At 38.6% G+C, this 20,270-nt stretch overlaps 1 protein-coding gene across 1 annotated transcript in view; it reads right to left on the reverse strand.

Moving 5' to 3' along the window:
• The window catches only part of LOC134314925 (pro-neuregulin-3, membrane-bound isoform), a 456,298-nt gene that overhangs the window by 11,193 nt on the left and 424,835 nt on the right, over positions 1-20,270 (reverse strand). Inside the window, exons 4-7 of the mRNA XM_062995745.1 lie at positions 19,712-19,738; positions 12,020-12,122; positions 9,065-9,170; positions 2,188-2,300 (exon numbers count right to left, since the gene is read on the reverse strand). Of these exons, the coding sequence (XP_062851815.1) occupies positions 2,188-2,300; positions 9,065-9,170; positions 12,020-12,122; positions 19,712-19,738 (349 nt within the window). The remainder of the gene's footprint in view (positions 1-2,187; positions 2,301-9,064; positions 9,171-12,019; positions 12,123-19,711; positions 19,739-20,270) is intronic.

Consider the following 20,270-nt stretch of genomic DNA (forward strand, 5'->3'; position numbering starts at 1 on the left):
TTATGTATTTATTTACTTTTTTTCTCATAAATTGGACACAGATGCTCAGACACACTCCAAAGTCATGTGGTAAGACCTTTTAGAAGAGTGGCCGCAAAAAGAGAGACAGCAAAGAGGAACACAACTCTATGGTGATATTAATGGCCCAACAAACCTATGGTCAGATGTCCACATACTTTTGGCCATGCAGTGTATAGTGAGACTTTGCCTTTTTAAATTGGACCTAGAATCAAGACCCCATAATTAACAACCCGCCTAAGAAGCTGTAAACAAGGGAATCTCGCGAAGAGGGAATCGCAAGGTCGTTCCGCTGCGGCTTTGTGCTACAATAATCAAATGTATGAAAGAGATCTGATTTTAATTTAGTAACAGGCCAGCAAACGAGCTTGTGTTCAGTCTGATTTGTCTTGATCATCCGCTCCTCCGCATGGCGCGGCGACACAGATTCATATTAACGTGTTTATCACCAATTACAATTACGATCATTCTTTTTTAGCGTTTGATAAAAGTGCAATTACGGTGCGCTACGCTGCCGTGAAGTTAATTTCATTTCTCTGGTTGTAATCCCGGGGCATTACGGCGAGTCGGGTGGTGCCAGTTACGTTGGCATGTCATTACAATTGCCATTATCGTCACGTTGTTGTCTACAAAACCAGAGATGCACCAGTGAAAAACAATCTGATCCATTTTTATCATCTCAGCTGTAAGCACCAATAATGTCTACTGATGCTGCCCGCTACTTGTTATGCCCATAATGATCAGCTGTAAGGTCGTTCTAGCTTTTCTTCCCTTGTTAATAAGGACAGACGTCTCTGTCTGAGAATATCAAACTGGCTTGGTCATTAAATTGGAAATCTAGGGAGAATCCAACCAAGAAAAGATTAGGGTTGGTATTTTTCTTCAGGCATAACATTAAAACCACCTCCTTGTTTTTATACTCGCTGTCCATTTTATCAGTTCCACTTACCATATAGTTCTAAAATTACTGACTGTAGTCCATCTGTTTCTCTACATACTTATTAGCTTGCTTTCACCCTGTTCTTCACTGGTCAGGTCCCCCGCAGGACCACTACAGAGCAGGTATTATTTAGCTGGTGGATCATTCTCAGCACTGCAGTGACACTGACATGGTGGTGGTGTGTTAGTGTGTGTTGTGCTGGTATGAGTGGATCAGACACAGCAATGCTGATGGAGTTTTTAAACACCTCACTGTAACTGCTGGACTGAGAAAAGTCCACCAACCAAAAATATATCCAGCCAACAGCGCCCCGTGGGCAGGGTCCTGTGACCACTGATGAGGGTCTAGAAGATGACCAACTTAAACAGCAGCAATAGATGAGCGATCGTCTCTGACTTTACATCTACAAAGTGGACCAACTAGGTAGGAGTGTCTAATAGAGTGGACAGTGAGTGGACACTGTATTTAAAAACTCCAGCAGCGCTGCTAACACTAACACACCACCACCACCTAAATAATACCTGCTCTGTGGTGGTCCTGTGGGGGTCCTGACCATTGAAGAACAGGATGAAAGCAGGCTAAAAAGTATGTAGAGAAACAGATTGACTACAGTCAGTAATTGTAGAACTACAAAGTGCTTCTATATGGAAAGTGGAGCTGATAAAATGGACAGTGAGTGTAGAAACCAGGAGGTGGTTTTAATATTATGGCTGACTATTTTATTTGCTATTTTATTTATGCATTTTCTCCTCTATTTTCCCAATTTAGTGTAGCCAATTTGTCTTCCCCTGCTGGAGACCCTGATCGTATCTGAGGAGGGTATGTTTGTTTGATACACCCTCCGTCCAATGCGTGCACAGTCCCCTGACCCCTTCTTATTCGCCTATACTTTGGTGGAGTCACACGCTGGTCTCCAAGTTCCTGCACTTCTGTACAGAAGCTTTGGGCTACTAACCAGGGTTCTTACACAGCGATGAAGACCCCACCCACTTTTTAGCCCATTCTTTCCCACCAAGCAGACTTTAGTGGCCAATTTTGTCTGTTGCAAGCACTGCCAATTGTGCCCACTAGGGGGCGCCCAGTCGGCCGGTAACAGAGCTGAGAGTTTAAAATCTCAGTACATCATCCAGTTTGCTGAATAGCGGTGTTTTAAATTGCTGTCTTTCCCATGTAGCCATTTTTTTTCATTAGATTTAATTAAAAAAATTAGATAGTTGATGGAAACTCACCTGAGAGGTCGGCCGCTTGGTAAACTTCTTGGATAATAAGGAGCTGTGCCGTTTTGAGAATTTCTGGCCTCATGGATGGAGCCTCCGTGTAGTGGAGATGATCTTTTGTAATACTGCAGAAAGTAAAGATAAAAAATAGATGCTCTGTTATGTTCATTTGTTTCCAATCTTCAGTGGAATTCAAATGATGATCTGCAGGTATGGAATGTTTGTATTGAGCCAGAATGAAGCTGTTAGGATGTTGACGTTATAAAAGTTGTTCATGACAGGGATTTGCTGTTTTAGTTTTTTCCCCTTTTTAATAAGGCCAAATGTCTCTGTTTGAGAATATTAAACTGTATTGTCATTCAACTGGAAATCTATGGAGGATCCAACCATTTCAGATTTATGTTTTTTTATCTGTCATCTGGCTGTCTGTCTGGCTATCTGTCTGACCATTTCAGATGAATATTTCTTCTCTGTATAGATTTATTAAACTTTGTCTGTCTGTCTGTCTATCTATCATCTATCTGTATGTCTGCCTGCCTGCATGTCATTTACATTTTCATTTTCAGCATTTAGCAGACGCTTTTATCCAAAGCCACTTACACAATGAGCAACTGAGGGTTAAGGGCCCTGCTCAGGGACCCAACAGTGGCAACTTGGTGGTGGCGGGGCTTGAACCGGCAACCTTCTGTTTACTAGTCCAGTACCTTAACCACTTAGCTATCACTGTCATCTATTTGTCTGTCTGTCTGTCTGTTTGCCTAACTGTCTGTATGTCTGCCTGTTTGTCATCTATCTATATATCTATCTGTCTGTCTGTCTGTCTGTCATTCTATTTATCTGTCTATCTGTATGTCTGCCTGCCTGTCTGTCATCTATCTATCTATCTGTCTGTCTGTCTGTCTGTCTGTCTGTCTGTCTGTCTGTGTATCTATCTGTCTGTCTGCCTGCCTGCCTGCCTATCTGTCATCTATATATCTGTCTGTCTGTCTGTCTGTGTCTGCCTGCCTGTCTGTCATCTACCTATCTGTCTGTCATTTATCTATCTGTCTGTCTATCATAATCTGTCTGTCTGTCATCTAGATGTCCATTTCAAATATTTTTCTACTGCAAACTTTGCCTGTCTGTCTGTCTGTCTATCCATCTGTGTGCCGGTCTGTCTGTCTATCTATCTATTTATCTGTCTATCTGTATGTCTGCCTGCCTGTCTGTCATCTGTCTGTCATCTATCTGTCTGTCTGTCCGTCTGTCTGTATGTCTGTATGTCTGCCTGCCTTTCTGTAATCTATCTATCTGTCTGTCATTTATCTATCTGTCTGTCTATCATAATCTGTCTGTCTGTCATCTAGCTGTCCATTTCAGATATTTTTCTACTGCAAACTTTGCCAGTCTGTCTGTCTATCTATCTATCCATCTGTGTGTCGGTCTGTCTGTCTGTCTATTTATCTGTCAATCTATTTGTCTGTATGTTTGCCTATCTATCTGTCTGTCTGTCTGTCATCAATCTGTCTGTCTGTCTGCCTATCTATCTGTCTGTCTGTCTGCCTATCTATCTGTCTGTCTGCCTATCTATCTGTCTGCCTATCTATCTGTCTGTCTGTCTGTCTTCAATCTGTCTGTCTGTCATCTATCTATCTATCTATCTGTCTGTCTGTCTGTCTGTCTGTCTGTCGTCTATCTGTCTGTCATCTATCTATCTATCTATCTATCTATCTATCTATCTATCTATCTATCTATCTATCTATCTATCTATCTATCTATCTATCTATCTATTTTCTTAGATGTCTTACTGACTGATCTTGTTGGATATCTCATTCCAAAACCATAAACATCAATACTCCAGTGGACCAGAGCACACTGGTAAATCCCAGTATGTGTAGGTGGGATGATGTAAATGTCAGTGCAGAAGTTAATCTGCACCAGTGAATAAAGATGAGAGGATGAGGGTGAGAATACTGGCCCAGCGCTGATGGATGAACAATGGCAGGGCATAATCGGCATAATTGGATAATGCAGCACATTTCCAGTTCAGAGGAACTCTCCCTATAGCAGTCACATGACTGAAACATGCAGGTCTCAGATATCATTACACTACTAGAGTTACAAATGGGTGAAGAAGCTACTGAAACTGTGTGCCTTTTGAACACTGTTAACCTAAAGACATGAATGTATTTGTATTTTTTGGGACAGACACCTGTAATTTTACCCATAATTCTTACAGCCTTCTTACTAATTGTACCAGAACCTCAATCAGACAGCAGGAGTCTCTGTTGTAATTGATGTTGAAATCGTATCTATCCTTTCTTTTCATTCCCAGTCAAGCCAGTGAGACTGTTGAGACTAGAAATCGGGACTTGGCACTGGTAGGCTAGCTTAATAGTCTTATTAACCAGATACCACTTTTTAAGCCAAAACAGGCTTTTAATTAGCAGTAAAGGACAATGGTAGCCGAGTGAGTACGGCTTTTGGCTATCAACTGAAAGGTTGAGAGTTAGAATCCCAGCTTCGCCATGCAGCCACTGTTGGGCCCTGTCCATTTTATCAGCTCCACTTACCATATAGAAGCACTTTGTAGTTCTACAATTACTGACTGTAGTCCATCTGTTTCTCTACATACCTTTTTAGCCTGTTTTCACCCTGTTCTTCAATGGTCAGGACCCCCACAGGACCACTACAGAGCAGGTATTATTTAGGTGGTGGATCATTCTCAGCACTGCAGTGACACTGACATGGTGTTGGTGGTGTGTTAGTGTGTGTTGTGCTGGTATGATCAGACACAGCAGTGCTGCTGGAGTTTTTAAATACCGTGTCCACTCACTGTCCACTCTATTAGACACTCCTACCTAGTTGGTCCACCTTGTAGATGTAAAGTCGGAGACGATCGCTCATCTATTGCTGCTGTTTGAGTTGGTCATCTTCTAGACCTTCATCAGTGGTCACAGGATGCTTTCCACGGGGCGGTGTTGGCTGGATGTTTTTGGTTGGTGGACTATTCTCAGTCCAGCAGTGACAGTGAGGTGTTTAAAAACTCCATCAGCGCTGCTCTGTCTTATCCACTCATACCAGCACAACACACACTAACACACCACCACCATGTCAGTGTCACTGCAGTGCTGAGAATGATCCACCATTAGACTGTAGGATGAGTCAATTAGCAACCTCTCAACTCTGAGCGCAGTAAAGCAAACCATGATGCTTCCTCCACTATACTTCACAGATTAGGTTTTGCTAAATGAGATTATAGTGCTGGTGTGCAGGGGTGTTTCCCTTTAAACACAGGGTGCATCCACAAAACTCAACATTTGTCTCATCTATAGAACAAATATACAGCAAATGCTGGGGAATACAGAGGTCTCTGTGATGTAATTCCATCAGCTCTATGATTCTTTTCATAATAGATACAGTACATACAAACAGGCAGAACGTTTGCTATTAACCTTGTATTCTTTAACCTCTCGTGTTAATGATGGACTATTGGTATGATATTTGCAAGACGTCTACTCTTGGCAGGAACAGCCCCTGAATTTCCTCTATTTATAAATCATACGTGGATTAACTAGGAATTATTACAGACCCAGGTCTACAAAATTTATTTTGTAACCAGGTCACCTGGCAGCACTTGCAGAATTTAGCATAAAATCTTTATACTCATCACTCAAGTCTTTAGAGTCTTATGTGTAAATGCAGTTCAGTGAGAAAATATTAAAAGGTTCAGGTCAAAAATTCTCAATCGTTGCTATTGTGAAGCTCGTCTCAAAATCAATGCAGGAATTCATTTAAATAAATTGAAGGTCACATGAGGCATAATAGACAAGTTTTGGCCTCTAGGTCACGTCTACGTCTGACTCAGTTATGCCGCACCGAAGTGAAAATGTTCTAGTAATGGATATTTTAATCAATTGTTAAAATGTCTTAGGGTCAGGCTGTTTCAGTTGGCAAGATGTGTCCTCAGGAAGCATGTTTTTCCATTTTTTTATTTTTATTTTTTTCAGGCAGGCCCTCGGTGTGCCAAGAACAGATGTACGAATATAGAGATGATGCACTTTTAATGCTTATCCATGTTCACTTTTAAGTCATTGTGAATTTCCTCAGACTTTTACACTTTTAAGAACAACACTGAATGATGATCAGCCGGGCTGTCTGACTAATTCAGTTCATTCTATTCATACATTTGCATATTTTAACATAATTTCTCATGGTGCTTATTGAAAGTGAGATCAGAGCTAAACTCATATTAAAAACAGAACTCAAATTAAACACTCAACTTATATTTAAGTACACCGATCAGCCATAACATTAAAACTACCTCCTTGTTTCTACACTCACTGTCCATTTTATCAGCTCCACTTACCATATAGAAGCACTTCAGTAGAACAGTAGTTCTACAATTACTGACTGTAATCCATCTGTTTCTCTGCATGCTTTGTTAGCCCTCTTTCACCCTGTTCTTAAATGGTCAGGACTCTCCCAGGACCACTACACAGCAGGTATTATTTGGGTGTTGGATCATTCTCAGCACTGCAGTGACACTGACATGGTGGTGGTGTGTTAGTGTGTGTTGTGCTGGTATGAGTGGATAGGACACAGCAGTGCTGATGGAGTTTTTAAACACCTCACTGTAACTGCTGGACAGAGAATAGTCCACCATTCAAAAATATCCAGCCAACAGCGCCCCGTAGGCAGCGTCCTGTGACCACTGATGAAGGTCTAGAAGATGAACAACTCAAACAGCAGCTATAGATGAGCGATCGTCTCTGACTTTACATCTACAAGGTGGACCAACTAGGTCGGAGTGTCTAATAGAGTGGACAGTGAGTGGACACGGTATTTACAAACTTTCGCAGCGCTGCCGTGTCTGATCCACTTATACCAACACAAACTGGCATGCTAGCGGGTTGTGTCGCCTCAGCCCGATGGTTTGAATGGCATGAGGCTAACTGTGTTAGCTTAGTAAGCAAAAACTGAGGTGATGTAATCGCCGTCTTAGTACATTTTACATTTTCAGCATTTTATCCAAAGCGACTTACAGTACTGTGACAGTATATTGTCTAAGCAATTGAGGGTAAAGGGCCTTGCTCAAGGGCCCAACAGTGACAACCTGGCAGTGGTGGGGCTTGAACCAGTGAACTTTTGATTACCAGTCCAGTACCCTAAACGCTAGGCTACAACTGTCCATTGTACATCTAAATATTATTCCTTATGAGTTTGATGTGTTATTAGAATCCTTTCTACTTAAGCGGCTGCCTAGGTAGAGAGTAGGCAGCAAGGCAGCTCACTAGGTTTTTAGACAGACCCAAAGAGAATATTTCTTGTTGTTTTTATATATTAAGACTGCAAATAAGTTATTGTGGTGAGTTTATGTCCTGCACACCTCACTTCATCATGACAATGATTACTTCCTTTTATGTTTACTGATAGCAGAAAATAGGACTGGGGGAAAAACAAGTTAATAAAAAGAAACAAAAAAATACTCTTTAATTTCCATCAACAGTTTTGAGGTTTTGATTGTTTTTCTTGACAATTGTGAGTCCAGTCTCTTAACACAGTTTGGGTATAATTTGTATAAACTAAGCAATTTCCAGATCACTGAGCCTGACTGAAATTTGAATCACAGTTGTGTTTGCCATGCGAGTGAGTCCACTTGGATTATGTGGGATGGATGAGTTGATGGAAGCAATCGAGCAGGTGATGAATGGAAGCAAAGCAGCCCGTCGGGAGCAACTGCTTTTCCGGAGCTGCTTTAGAGGTCATGGTTATGGCGCTGAAGCCGTAATTCAAAACCTGACATGATGGAAATGAACATAGATGGTGACAGAATTCCTATTAGAAGGTTAAATCTGGGTTGAATCCGGCAGCTCTGTCAGAACGTGATTTGGAGCTAAATTAATTTGACTTATTTAAAAATAATCCTTGTTAGGGTCGCAGCAGGACTGGAGTTACCCAGAAACATGGGGTGTTTATCATACTCTGGAAAGGACAACACACACTCATCTATTTACAAGCATACTTAAATCTAGGGGCAATGTAAAGCATTTTGTCTACCTACTGACATGATTTGGGGAGGTGGGTAAAAATGAGAGCAAATTGCACATAGATATGAACCAATTGTGTCCATTGGTTCATAAATTGAAAAGCACCCTTGTTCAAAGGAAATGACTCAAGAACAAAATGATAAAATGACATTAAATAGAAAAGCTACAGAACAACAGCAAACACTGTCAGTACAAGTGGTTCCATCATCTACAAGTCTAACAGTCTAGGCACCACCAATCGTTCCTGGACATGTGCACCACTCAACAGTTCACAAAGTGCTGTAAAAGAAGCCTGTTGTCACACAATAGCTTGCATGATGACCTAAAAGCAGCAGGTTAGTGTGTGTTGTGCTGGTGTGAGTGGATAAGACACAGCAATGCTCACTGTCACTGCTGGACTGAGAATAGTCCACCAACCAAAAATATCCAGCCAACGGCGCCCTGTGGGCGGCGTCCTGTGACCACCAATGAAGGTTCAGAAGATGACCAACTCAAGCAGCAGCAATAGGTGAGCGATCGTCTCTGACTTTACGTCTACAAGGTGGACCAACTAGGTAGGAGTGTCTGATAGAGTGGACAGTGAGTGGACATGGTATTTAAAAACTCCAGCAGCGCTGCTGTGTCTGATCCACTCATACCAGCACAACACACGCTAACACACCACCACCATGTCAGTGTCACTGCAGTGCTGAGAATGATCCACCACCTAAATAATACCTGCTCTGTGGTGGTCCAGTGAGGGTTCTGACCATTGAAGAACAGAGTGATAAAATGGACAGTGAGTGTAGAAACAAAGAGGTGGTTTTAATGTTATGGCTGATCAGTGTATATAAATAAAATAATGGTTTAGAGACACTTACGTTTTGCATCTGCAGGCCTGGATGTGGTTTGCATGTCTGATTGAGGCTGTAGTTCTTCAGTCCTCTGCTTTCTTTTAAATGCGCCTGGAGCTTTTCCCTGCGTCTCCTACAGGGGGCGGTACCATCAGTGGTGAATTGACAATAAAGGAGCACGTTTAGCACTCACAAACACATCGTACATAACCTATATCGTCAGGCTTCAACAATGAGGGCAGCACGTAGCTCTTCCTGCGCACTAACTTCATTATAGGTGCAATGGCAGTACGTTAAGGAGTATAGCATCATCAGGCTGCTCAGTCACTCATGTCATTATATTAGATGCTTTATTGAAATCTCATGGCTGCTTCTCTCTTCGTTCTGCTCCATAAGCTGTGATTGACAGTCGAGAATTATTCCGGCTATGTTTGCCCGGCAGCGCCGTCGGACAGTCTCTGCTTTGAGCTTAGCTCTGTGCTTTCGGGTAGAAAATGGAGAAAAAAAAGAAGATAGATTTAAATCAACGTTGAAAAGCTTTCGGTCCAAACCGAGATCAAAATGCCAGGCTAAGAAGCCATAATATTTAGCCGCAAGCTCCATGGAGCATGAAGTTCTTAGCTAGCTAAAGCCTTGTGTAGGAGCTTTTTACCATAACATTTATTCCAAATAAAATCTTTTAGTGTGACATGTTTGACTGAGCTGGCTGAAGTGGACTTTTGAAATGAACCATATTGCAGTTTGCTGATGATGCTAAGAGGCTAACGAGATTCTGCTTATCTCCTTTGCAGCTTTGCTAAAATATATACACTATGACCAACAATATTTGGACACCTGAACATAAGTGTGTTGGAAATTCCATTCCAAAACCATCAGCATTATTATTGAGTTGCTCACCTCTCTTTTTTGGAAGGCCTTTCACAAGATTTTGAAGAGTGACTGAGGGAATTTGTGCTATATGACAAGAACATGGCAGAAATGTGAAGTGTAGGGGTTTAGTAAAGGGGTATATAGGGGTTTAGTGAATGGGGTATATATGGGTTCAGTGAATAAGTATACAGTATAGGGGTTTAGTAAAGGAATATATAGGGGTTTAGTGAAAAAGTATATAAGGGGTTTAGTGAAGGAGTATATAGGGCTTTAGTGAAGAAGTATATATGGGTTTAGTAAAGGGGTATATAGGGGTTTAGTGAAGAAGTATATATGGGTTTAGTAAAGGGGTATATAGGGGTTTAGTGAATAAGTATATAAGGGGTTTAGTGAAGGAGTATATAGGGCTTTAGTGAAGAAGTATATATGGGTTTAGTAAAGGGGTATATAGTGGTTTAGTGAATAAGTATATATGGGTTTAGTAAAGGGGTATATAAGGGTTTAGTGAAGAAGTATATATGGGTTTAGTATAGAGGTATATAGGGATTTAGTGAAGGGGGATTATAGAGGTTTAGTAAAGAAGTACATAAGGGGTTTTGTGAAGTAGTATATAGGGGTTTGATGAAAAGGTATATAGGGGTTTAGTGAGGAAGTATATAAGGGATTTAGTGAAGGGGCATACATGAGTTTAGTGAAGGAATATATCAGGGTTTAGTAAAGGTGATAGTGAAGGGGTATGTAGGGGTTTAGTGAAGAAGTATATAAATGTTTAGTGAAGGGGTATATAGGGATTTAATGAATGGGGTATATAGGGGTTTAGTGAAGGGGTATATAGGGGTTTAGTGAAGGTGGGTGGTGAAGGGGTATATAGGAGTTTGGTGAGGAAGTATATAAATGTTTAGTGAAGAAGTATCTAGGGGTTTAGTGAAGGGGCATATATGAGTTTAGTGAAGGAATATATAGGGGTTTAGTAAAGGTGATAGTGAAGGGGTATGTAGGGGTTTAGTGAAGAAGTATATAAATGTTTAGTGAAGGGGTATATAGGGGTTTAGTGAAGGGGCATATATGAGTTTAGTGAAGGAGTATATAGGGGTTTAGTGAAGAAGTATATAGGGGTTTAGTGAAGGGGTATATAGGGATTTAATGAATGGGGTATATAGGGGTTTAGTGAAGGGGTATATAGGGGTTTAGTGAAGGGGTATATAGGGGTTTAGTGAAGGTGGGTGGTGAAGGGGTATATAGGAGTTTGGTGAAGGTGGGTAGTGAAGGGGTATATAGGGGTTTAGTGAAGGAGTATATAGGGGTTTAGTGAAGGGGTATGTAGGGGTTTAGTGAAGGGGTATATAGGGGTTTAGTGAAGGAGTATATTGGGGTTTAGTGAAGGAGTATATAGGGGTTTAGTGAAGGTGGGTAATTGTTTTTACAAGGGAAGCTTATAGTTTGTTAAGAACGGTTAAGGGCCTTCTCTTAGCTGTTGCCACAAAGTTGAAGGATATAATGTATGTTATATAATAGTAGTAATAGTAATAGTAATGGTTGTGGCTACAACACCTCAAAATTAAGATAGATGTCCATATATTTTTGGCCATATAGTGTATGTCATAGCAATTCTTTGACTAAATGACTAGATTGTCGTCTGGTATGTTCTATAATGCCCTTTAACCTCTTAAGCTGTAACTGTTTTGGACAGCACCATTTAAAAGGAAGACCAAACTGTGACCTTATGTTTAGAGACACTTTATCTGATGGGTCAGTTAAGGGTCTGTCTGAAAACCTAGTGAGCTCTCTACATGGGTACAAGTGTAATTTATTTGCAAATTCGGGTTTGTCAGTGGGTTGTGCTGCCTCAGCCCATTGGTTTGAATGGCCTGAGGCTAACTATGTTAAAACTGCTGCGGTGGGCGGGGACAGCCAATGATTTAATTACTGTCTAAGTAGTGCGTCTAAATAATCTGCCCTCCAAAGTTCTATGTCAGTTAGAATCCTCTATACTTAGGCAGCTCAGGCAGTAGGCAGTAGGCAGCAAGGCAGCTCACTGGGTTTTCAGACAGACCCCATGTCTCTTCATCTGAGGAGCACTCAGCTCTCATATAAATTCTGAACCATACTCACTTGTTCCGGCAGTAGAGGGCCATACAGAGTGTGCCCAGAAAGCTGATTCCCACTGTGATGCATGTGATGGAAAGCACTTGTCTCTTGTAAACCTCTTCACTCTCTGTTACAGATGTAGATACAGAACAAAGAGGAAACATAATTAACAGAGCAAAGAATTAAATATCCAAAGACCGTCATAAGACCGTCATAGCAGTATAAGAAATGTGACGCTGTTGAGAATGGTCATAATGATGATAGCTGGTGGAATGTTTGATAGTATGCAATTTTATATCACATGCTAAGGTTTTGCAGTGGATTTTATGACATGCTTTTAATGCTTTCAAATGCTTCACATCAGACTTATGTCTTGACTTAATGTCAGTTGTTATTATTAGAGATGCATGAGTACCGATACTGGTATCGGGTATTAGCCCGATACCGCGCTCATTAACTCGTACTCGTACTCGCAAACGAGGCTCCGATACTAAACATCCGATACCTTGTGCCTAGTGCACGTTGCTGCGTTAACGCAGGGATTTTCAACCTGTGGGGCACGAGTGCCTGTCCGGGGGGGATCGTGACATTGCGAGATTTTTTTACTTCTAAAACTAAAGCAATTCATTTTTCACCCACGGGAGACAGATTGAATTATTCTCACTGACCACGCTCACACGCACGTTTAATGTTCTTTAGTTCCGTTTGAAAAAAAAAAAAATAATTCAAAATAGAGCTAACAGCAAAGATAACCGGTTACAAAAGCAGCGACCGCTGTTATAGGACGTGTTTGTGTTCAATACTCTGTTCAGTGTCGATACAAGTGATTCAGGAGTCGACTCATTTTAAGCTTCTTTTCTCAGTCATCTCTCCGTGTTTACTGTTATAATGAATGATGCGGTTGTAAATAAACACCAACTACTACAGAACAATTTGTGTGACTCGCTTACATTATAAAGCTCAGGCTTAATTATACTGGTTATTACCACAGAGCGGGAGCCGACTCAGAGTCGTTTACGATTTACCGAGGTGAACCACGAATGTATGTGCTGATAGAATCGGCTCAGATGGGATCGGACTGTATTATCCTTTTAAAGTAAATATTTCAATCAGCAGAATCGCATCGCATGTATGATGTGCACAACGTTAATTACGTGCGTTTATTAATGAACGTTAACGTTAGCTTGTCAGAAGCTTTCTCAATGATGTCTGTGCGGTGTTTTTTTTTTTTTTTTTTACAATTAGTGATGGCAACCCAAGCAACTGTTCCACTGCACTATTTTACACTAAAAACTACACTATTCCATAATGCTCCAGATTGCATCATTCTAAATAGGTATCGGTATCGGCGAGTACAAAAATACATGTACTTGTACTCGTACTCGGTTGGGAAAAAATGGTATTGATGCATCCCTAGTTATTATGTACATGTCATAATAATTGTCATAAAAACGTACCAGGTGATATAACCGTGCAATTACTGGTATAAGTTACAACTTACAGTTTTTTTTTCCTTTTATATTTATCCTCTTTTCTTCCCAATTTAGTGTTGCCAGTTAGTCTTCTGCTGCTGGAGACCCTGATGGCATCCTAGAAGGGTATATTTGCCTCCACTGACCCCTTCTTATTCACCCACAATTCTGTGGATTCATTTATGAGGCCAGTTTTGCGCATGGAGAGTCACACACTAGTCTCAGCATTCCTCCACCTCTGTACAGGCACCTCGGGCTATTAACCAGGGTTTTTACACAGTGTTAAAGACCCCACTCCTCTTTTTAGTGTGGTCTTTTCTCTCCCGGCATACTTAGTGTCCAATTTTGTCTGCTGCAGGCACTGCCAATTGTGCCCACTAGGGGGCTCCAAGCTGGCCAGTACTCGTGGAGGTTAGAATCCCAATGCTGGTGTGCTAGTGAAATATCCCGCTGCGCCACTAGGTGCCTGTAAGCAATAAGCTTGGCATATGAACTCCACAATTAAAAGGGGTGTCCACAAACTTCTACATCATCTGTCAATAAAAATGGACCCCCACTTACTGGCCTCATATTAGAAGAAGACCTTTATTAGTTATATATACGTACATATATACATATATACATATATACATGAGTGCAGTGCAGTGAAGTTCTTTTTCCATATATCCCAGCTTGTTTGGAAGCTGGGGTCAGAGCGCAGGGTCAGCCATTGTACTGCACCCCTGGAACAGACAGGGTTAAGGTTTTTGCTCAAGGACCCAACAGTGGCTGCATAGCAGAGCCTGAATTTGAACTGACAATCTTCTGACTGATAGCCCACTAGGCTACCACTGTCTATATGGTGTCTATACACCATTTATTAGTGGATACTTTCTGCAGCACTGATTGATTGACATTGGGGGGATCCCAACATCACTGATGCAACGCAAACCCAGCTGAACACTCACTACCTTGTCATTACTTTGTTAGTGTCACTGCAGTACTAAGAAAGCTCCATCACCTAAATAATATTTGGTCCATGGGGTTCTTTGAGGTCTCTTTCCATTGATGGATGGGCTACAGGGGGGTGACAAAGTCTATAGGACAACGAATGGGCATCTATAAGTGAATCTATATGGTCACTTTGTTCTATTTGTATGATGTCCTAACTGTAACACCAGGAAAGCTACAGTACAGTGATATTTAATTACAACATTAAGGGTCATGACTTTTAACAGCATAAGGTATCTGTTATTACACACATCATACATGCTTATGTCAGTCTTATGATCCAGTGATTAAAAAGTGAAACATGAAGATGTAGATACAAAACAAAGAAGAAAGATACCACAGCAGAGATGAATGAAAGACAAAAAATGGGCAGTGAATATCCAAAGACCGTCATAAGACTGTCATAGCCGTATTAGAAACAGGTTGTTGGACACGTCATATGCTGCCGTGAAGCGTCATGAGTATATTTGGGTGATGGAATGCTCCATCACCCAAATAATACTTGGTCCATGGGGTTCTATGAGGGTCTGTTTCCATTGATGGATGGGCTACAGGGGGGTGACAAAGTCTATAAAACATTGAATTGGCATCTATAAGTGAATCTGTAAGGTCACTTTGTTCTATTTGTATGATGTCCTAACTGTAACATCAGAAAAGCTATACACATAATACATGCTTATGTCCACCTTATGATCCAGTGATTAAATGGGCAGTGAATATCCAAAGACAGTCATAAGACTGTCATAGCCATATTAGAAACGCAATGTTGGAGACACCATATGCTGTCGTGAAGCGTCATGAGTGTATTTGGGTGATGGAATGCTCGAATGGTCACTTTGTTCTATTTGTATGATGTCCTAACTGTAACATCAGGAAAGCTACAGTACAGTGATATTTAATTATGACATTAATGGTCATCATGCTTGACAGCATAGGATATCTAGGATGTCTTATAATGCTAAAAATAAAATAATGTGAAATAATAATATAAAATTTTTTAGGCCATCTAAATGTGGTACCAAAGGACATGTTATATTTAAGAATCCCAAATCCACAACAATGCGCTATGCCATTACTAATCAGTAAACAAAGCCAGCTGTGATTAGAACCCTGGGAATAATGGATGTCTTTCTTCATGGGTACTAGCACCACTGGAAAAGCCTTAAAGGTTTAATGGACACCGTTATGTATGAAAAATGGCAGCTGTCTCTGCTTGTATAAAGGAGTAAATCACGCTCCAGTTCTCCACCATTAATAGGCAATCAATCAGATCAGGCTCAGACACAACAGATTCTACAACAAAGGTGGTGCTAAAATATCACATTCATAACAGCGTTTGATGGATTTGCCTGGACGACGGAAAACGGAGCGGGTGTGACCAGAAATATGATGCTTTTATTTACTCTGTTTACAAAATAGACTTAAAAATAGGCATGGTCAATTTATTAGAAACACCATACTAAAACTGGATAGAAACCCATATGCTCATAGAACAAATTTGGTTCTTTGTGGGACCCAATGGAGCCTTCTGCCTAAAACGGAAGATGGTTTTGGTGACAATTAATGAAAACTCGACATTTTATTAATTTTGTATGTTTAATGATGTTTAAACATTCCCACTCCCATTCCCACCATACCCTACCCCTCTGTTCTCTACCCTATCCTACTTTACCTAGTTATCTACCTACACCATTATTATTACTGTTATTATTATTTTTGTTATTATTATTATTACTGTTATTATTACTGTTATTATTATTATTACTGTTATTATTATTATTATTGTTATTATTATTACTGTTATTATTATTACTATTATTATTATTATTACTGTTATTATTATTATTATTATTACTGTTATTATTATTATTACTGTTATTATTATTATAGCTGTTATTATTATTACTGTTATTATTATTATTACTATTATTATTACTGTTATTATTGTTATTACTATTATTATTATTATTATTAGTAGTAGTAGTAGTATTTTTATTATTATAATTACTAATATTAGTATTATTACTGTAATTATTGTTATTATTATTATAGCTGTTATTATTATTATTATTATTAGTAGTAGTATTAGTATTATCATTATAATTATTATTACTGTTATTATTATTATTGTTATTATTATTATTACTGTTATTATTATTATTATTATTACAGTCTAACCTCGATTCAACAGACTAAAACCGGGGTGCACTGGTCTGTAAATTGCGATTGTTCGAAACAGTGAGGTTTTTTTCCAGGGGGTGTGTGAAAATATTAGAAAATACAGCACAAAGGTCCACAAAAGTGCTAAACTTGATATATGATAAACAGTAAAATGAACAACAAAAATAAACATATGTAAATATGTCATGTAAATTAATATTAAAATTGGTGTATTGTACTACTGGGGAGAAATTGGTGTGGTGGAACAGAAGAAACAAAAGAAAACGACGAGAACAAAGTGAGCCTCCCGACAAAATAAAGCTTATCACGTGTGTCGGCTAGCAGACAATTACTGAACCACTGGTCTTGGTAAGACAATCGGACCGGACATTTGGTTTTCCAGATTTTGTCCATTAAATCCGAAAAGCGTTAAAAGGAGGTCCATTAAATCTTCATTTTTTATGTTTTAGTACCACTTTATCCTGGTCTGGACTTAATTAAGTAACACACCCAAGACAGGACACCAATCTATCACAGGGCTTCAGCCACCCCCCTCAGACATAGACAATAATGTCTGTATGTAGACGCCCACTGGGAGTTCGAACCCCGATTTCCAGAAATAATGTGTCAGCTTAGGTTATCACTGATTGGTGTCCTGTCTGTGGTGTGTTACTTCATTAAGTTCAGTGATTCTGAGAAAGCCAGACCCATTGCAACCCTGACCAGGATAAAGCAGTAGTAAAACATAAAAATGAAATAATAATAATAATAATAATAGTAATAATAATAATTTCTTTAGTTTGTTAAATTTTTATTTTAGTTTCTGCAGAAAATACTTTCTTTTTATAAAAGTAAGCTTTGTTGTACCCTCCAACCTCCCACCTGCTGCACCTGAGGACCAAGAATGCCGGTTCCACTTTTCTCCCTGAAGTAGAGGAGACTCGGCCTCAGCCTGCAGTTGCACTACAAAGAAACTTTGAACAAACCCAACTTTTCCTTTCAGAGTGTGTGTGTGTGTGTGTGTGTGTGTAAGATAAATAGAGATGGTCCATGATTGATGAACACAGATAAAAAGAATGAATGGGGATAACCATGATTAAACACAGTAATGATTGAAAGTCTTGACATTTCAATCCAATTTTAGCCGCCTCTGAACCCCTCAGTGGAGACATCTTCAATAATCAAGTGTGTCCAGCTGCAGAGGCCAGGCAAACTCTGGAAACGTACAAACCAAAAGTACCTGGACACCTGGGCACCAAAAGCTTTTATCCAACAATGCTATAATCAAAGCAATTGAAGGTTAAGGGCCTTGCACTAGGGGCAACTTGGTATATATATAGAATGTAGAAATAATAATAAAAAAAGCTGTTATCAGACAAGAAAGGAACTATAGAAAGCCACAAAAGAAGTTTAAAAGGGTTCAATAATACAACTCACAGAGACAAATTCAATTTGGACATGCACAATGCACTGAGCTAAACCCAGAAACACTGATTTACCAGAAATAAAAGAAATTACAGCCCATTATTACTGTTCCATGAAGTGAGATCATGAACATGGTGAAATGGAACATGAGCAGAAGCATCATTTACGGAAGTCCTGAAGCAAATATGAAGTAAATAATAATAAATAAATAAACAAAATAATTAGAATTGTACATACTACTACTACTACTACTACTACTAATAATAATAATAATAATAATTTGTTTTAGTAAATAATTATAAATGAAAAATAAAAGAAATAAAACATTTTTTTACCTAGTACTGTTGAGAAAATTGTGGAATTGTAAATAATAATAATAATAATAATAATAATAATAATAATAATAATAATTTGTCTTATGTCTGCAGTTACCAGACAAGAAAAGAACGGTGGAAAGCTACAAGAGAATTTTGAAATAGTTCAATAATACAAATCAATGCACAATGCACTGAGCTAAACAGAAATAAAATAAAGTAAGAACATGGTGAAATAGAACATGAGCAGAAGCACCATTTTCTTTTGTGCATTACAGAAGTTCTGAAGCAAATAATAAGAAAATAATAATAAGTAAAAAATGAAAAAAATAAAATAAAACATTTTTACCTAGTACTGATGAGTAAATTGTGGAATTGTAAATAATAATAATAATAATAATAACAATAATAATAATGATTTTATGTGTGCAAAAACGATGTTATCAGACAAGAAAAGAACTGTGGAAAGCTACAGGAGAAGTTTAAAATGGTTCAATAATACAAATCAAATTTGAACACTGAGCTAAACCCAGAATCACAGATTTACCAGAAATAAAAGAAATTACAGCCCATTATTACTGTTCCATGAAGTGAGAACATGAACATGGTGAAATGGAACATGAGCAGAAGCATCATTTACTTTTATATATTACAGAAGTCCTGAAGCAAATAATAAGTAACTAATAATAAATAAAAAAGAAATAAATAAAAGAAAAAAAAAGAAATAAATAAAACATATTTTACCTAGTACTGTAAATTGTAGAATTGTAAATAATATTAATTTATTATTAATAATAATAATTTTATGTGTGCAAAAACTATGCTGTTACCAGACAAGAAAGGAGCTGTTAAAAGCTACAAGAGAAGTTGGTTCAATAATACAAATAAAATTTGGACATGCACAATGCACTGAGCTAAACCCAGAATCAGAGATTTACCAGAAATAAAAGAAATTACAGCACATTATTACTGTTCCATGAGGTGAGAACATGAACTGAATGAAATGGAACATGAGCAGAAGCATCATTTACTTTGCATGTTAAGTCCTGAAGCAAATAATAAGTAAATAATAATAAATAAATAAACCCATAAAAAATTATACATAAATAAAACATTTATTTTTTACTCAGTACTCTTGAATAGAATAAATGTATATAATAATAATAATAATAATAATAATAATAATAATAAAGAATACAGATGAGCTTATAATTATAACTACTCAATTATTTTTACAAAGGTGAAAATCAGTTTAAAACAAGCCTTTAAGCAATTACAAGCAATTACAAACAACAAATAATTATTAAGTGGCTGTGACAGGTTTCACATGTTATTAAAAGCAGTGTCTTTCTTACCCATGAACTCGATTCCCAGGTGATCAGCTGTTCCAGCAGGAAGAGAAAAAAGAAAAAGAAAAAAACATTATAAGACACGTTGTACAGAACTCCACCGTGCCAATTTACTACTTTGCATGTCGGTGTGGAGTGGGTGTTAATGACAGAATAAAATGTTTTGAAGGTTATGATGATGAAATAAATGTGAAGAAAAAGAAGTACAGATGCTTCCAGACAGTGAACTGGTTGACACTATTTTGCAATTAACATCTATAGCTTTCTCTGTAACAGGTCTAGCTGAAGTCAAAGTCAGAACATGAATACACCAGGAGAATGGAACAAGTCTGAATGCTTGAAAGGGAATATAAAGGCTTTGTGATTTGTGTGAGACATTTTGCTGGAATCGTTTTTCATAATTCAAAGTAATTCAATCTAATCATTAATTAATATAACGGGACATTTCTATCCTGGATGACAATACCCAATGCTCTATTCATCACTTGGCTGTGTATATTTATAAAGACAATGGTAGCCTAGTGGGTGGAGCTTTGGGCTATTAATCAAAAGATTGAGAGTTTGA

Source organism: Trichomycterus rosablanca, chromosome 5, assembly GCF_030014385.1.
Source record: "Trichomycterus rosablanca isolate fTriRos1 chromosome 5, fTriRos1.hap1, whole genome shotgun sequence".
Lineage (NCBI taxonomy): Eukaryota > Metazoa > Chordata > Actinopteri > Siluriformes > Trichomycteridae > Trichomycterus > Trichomycterus rosablanca.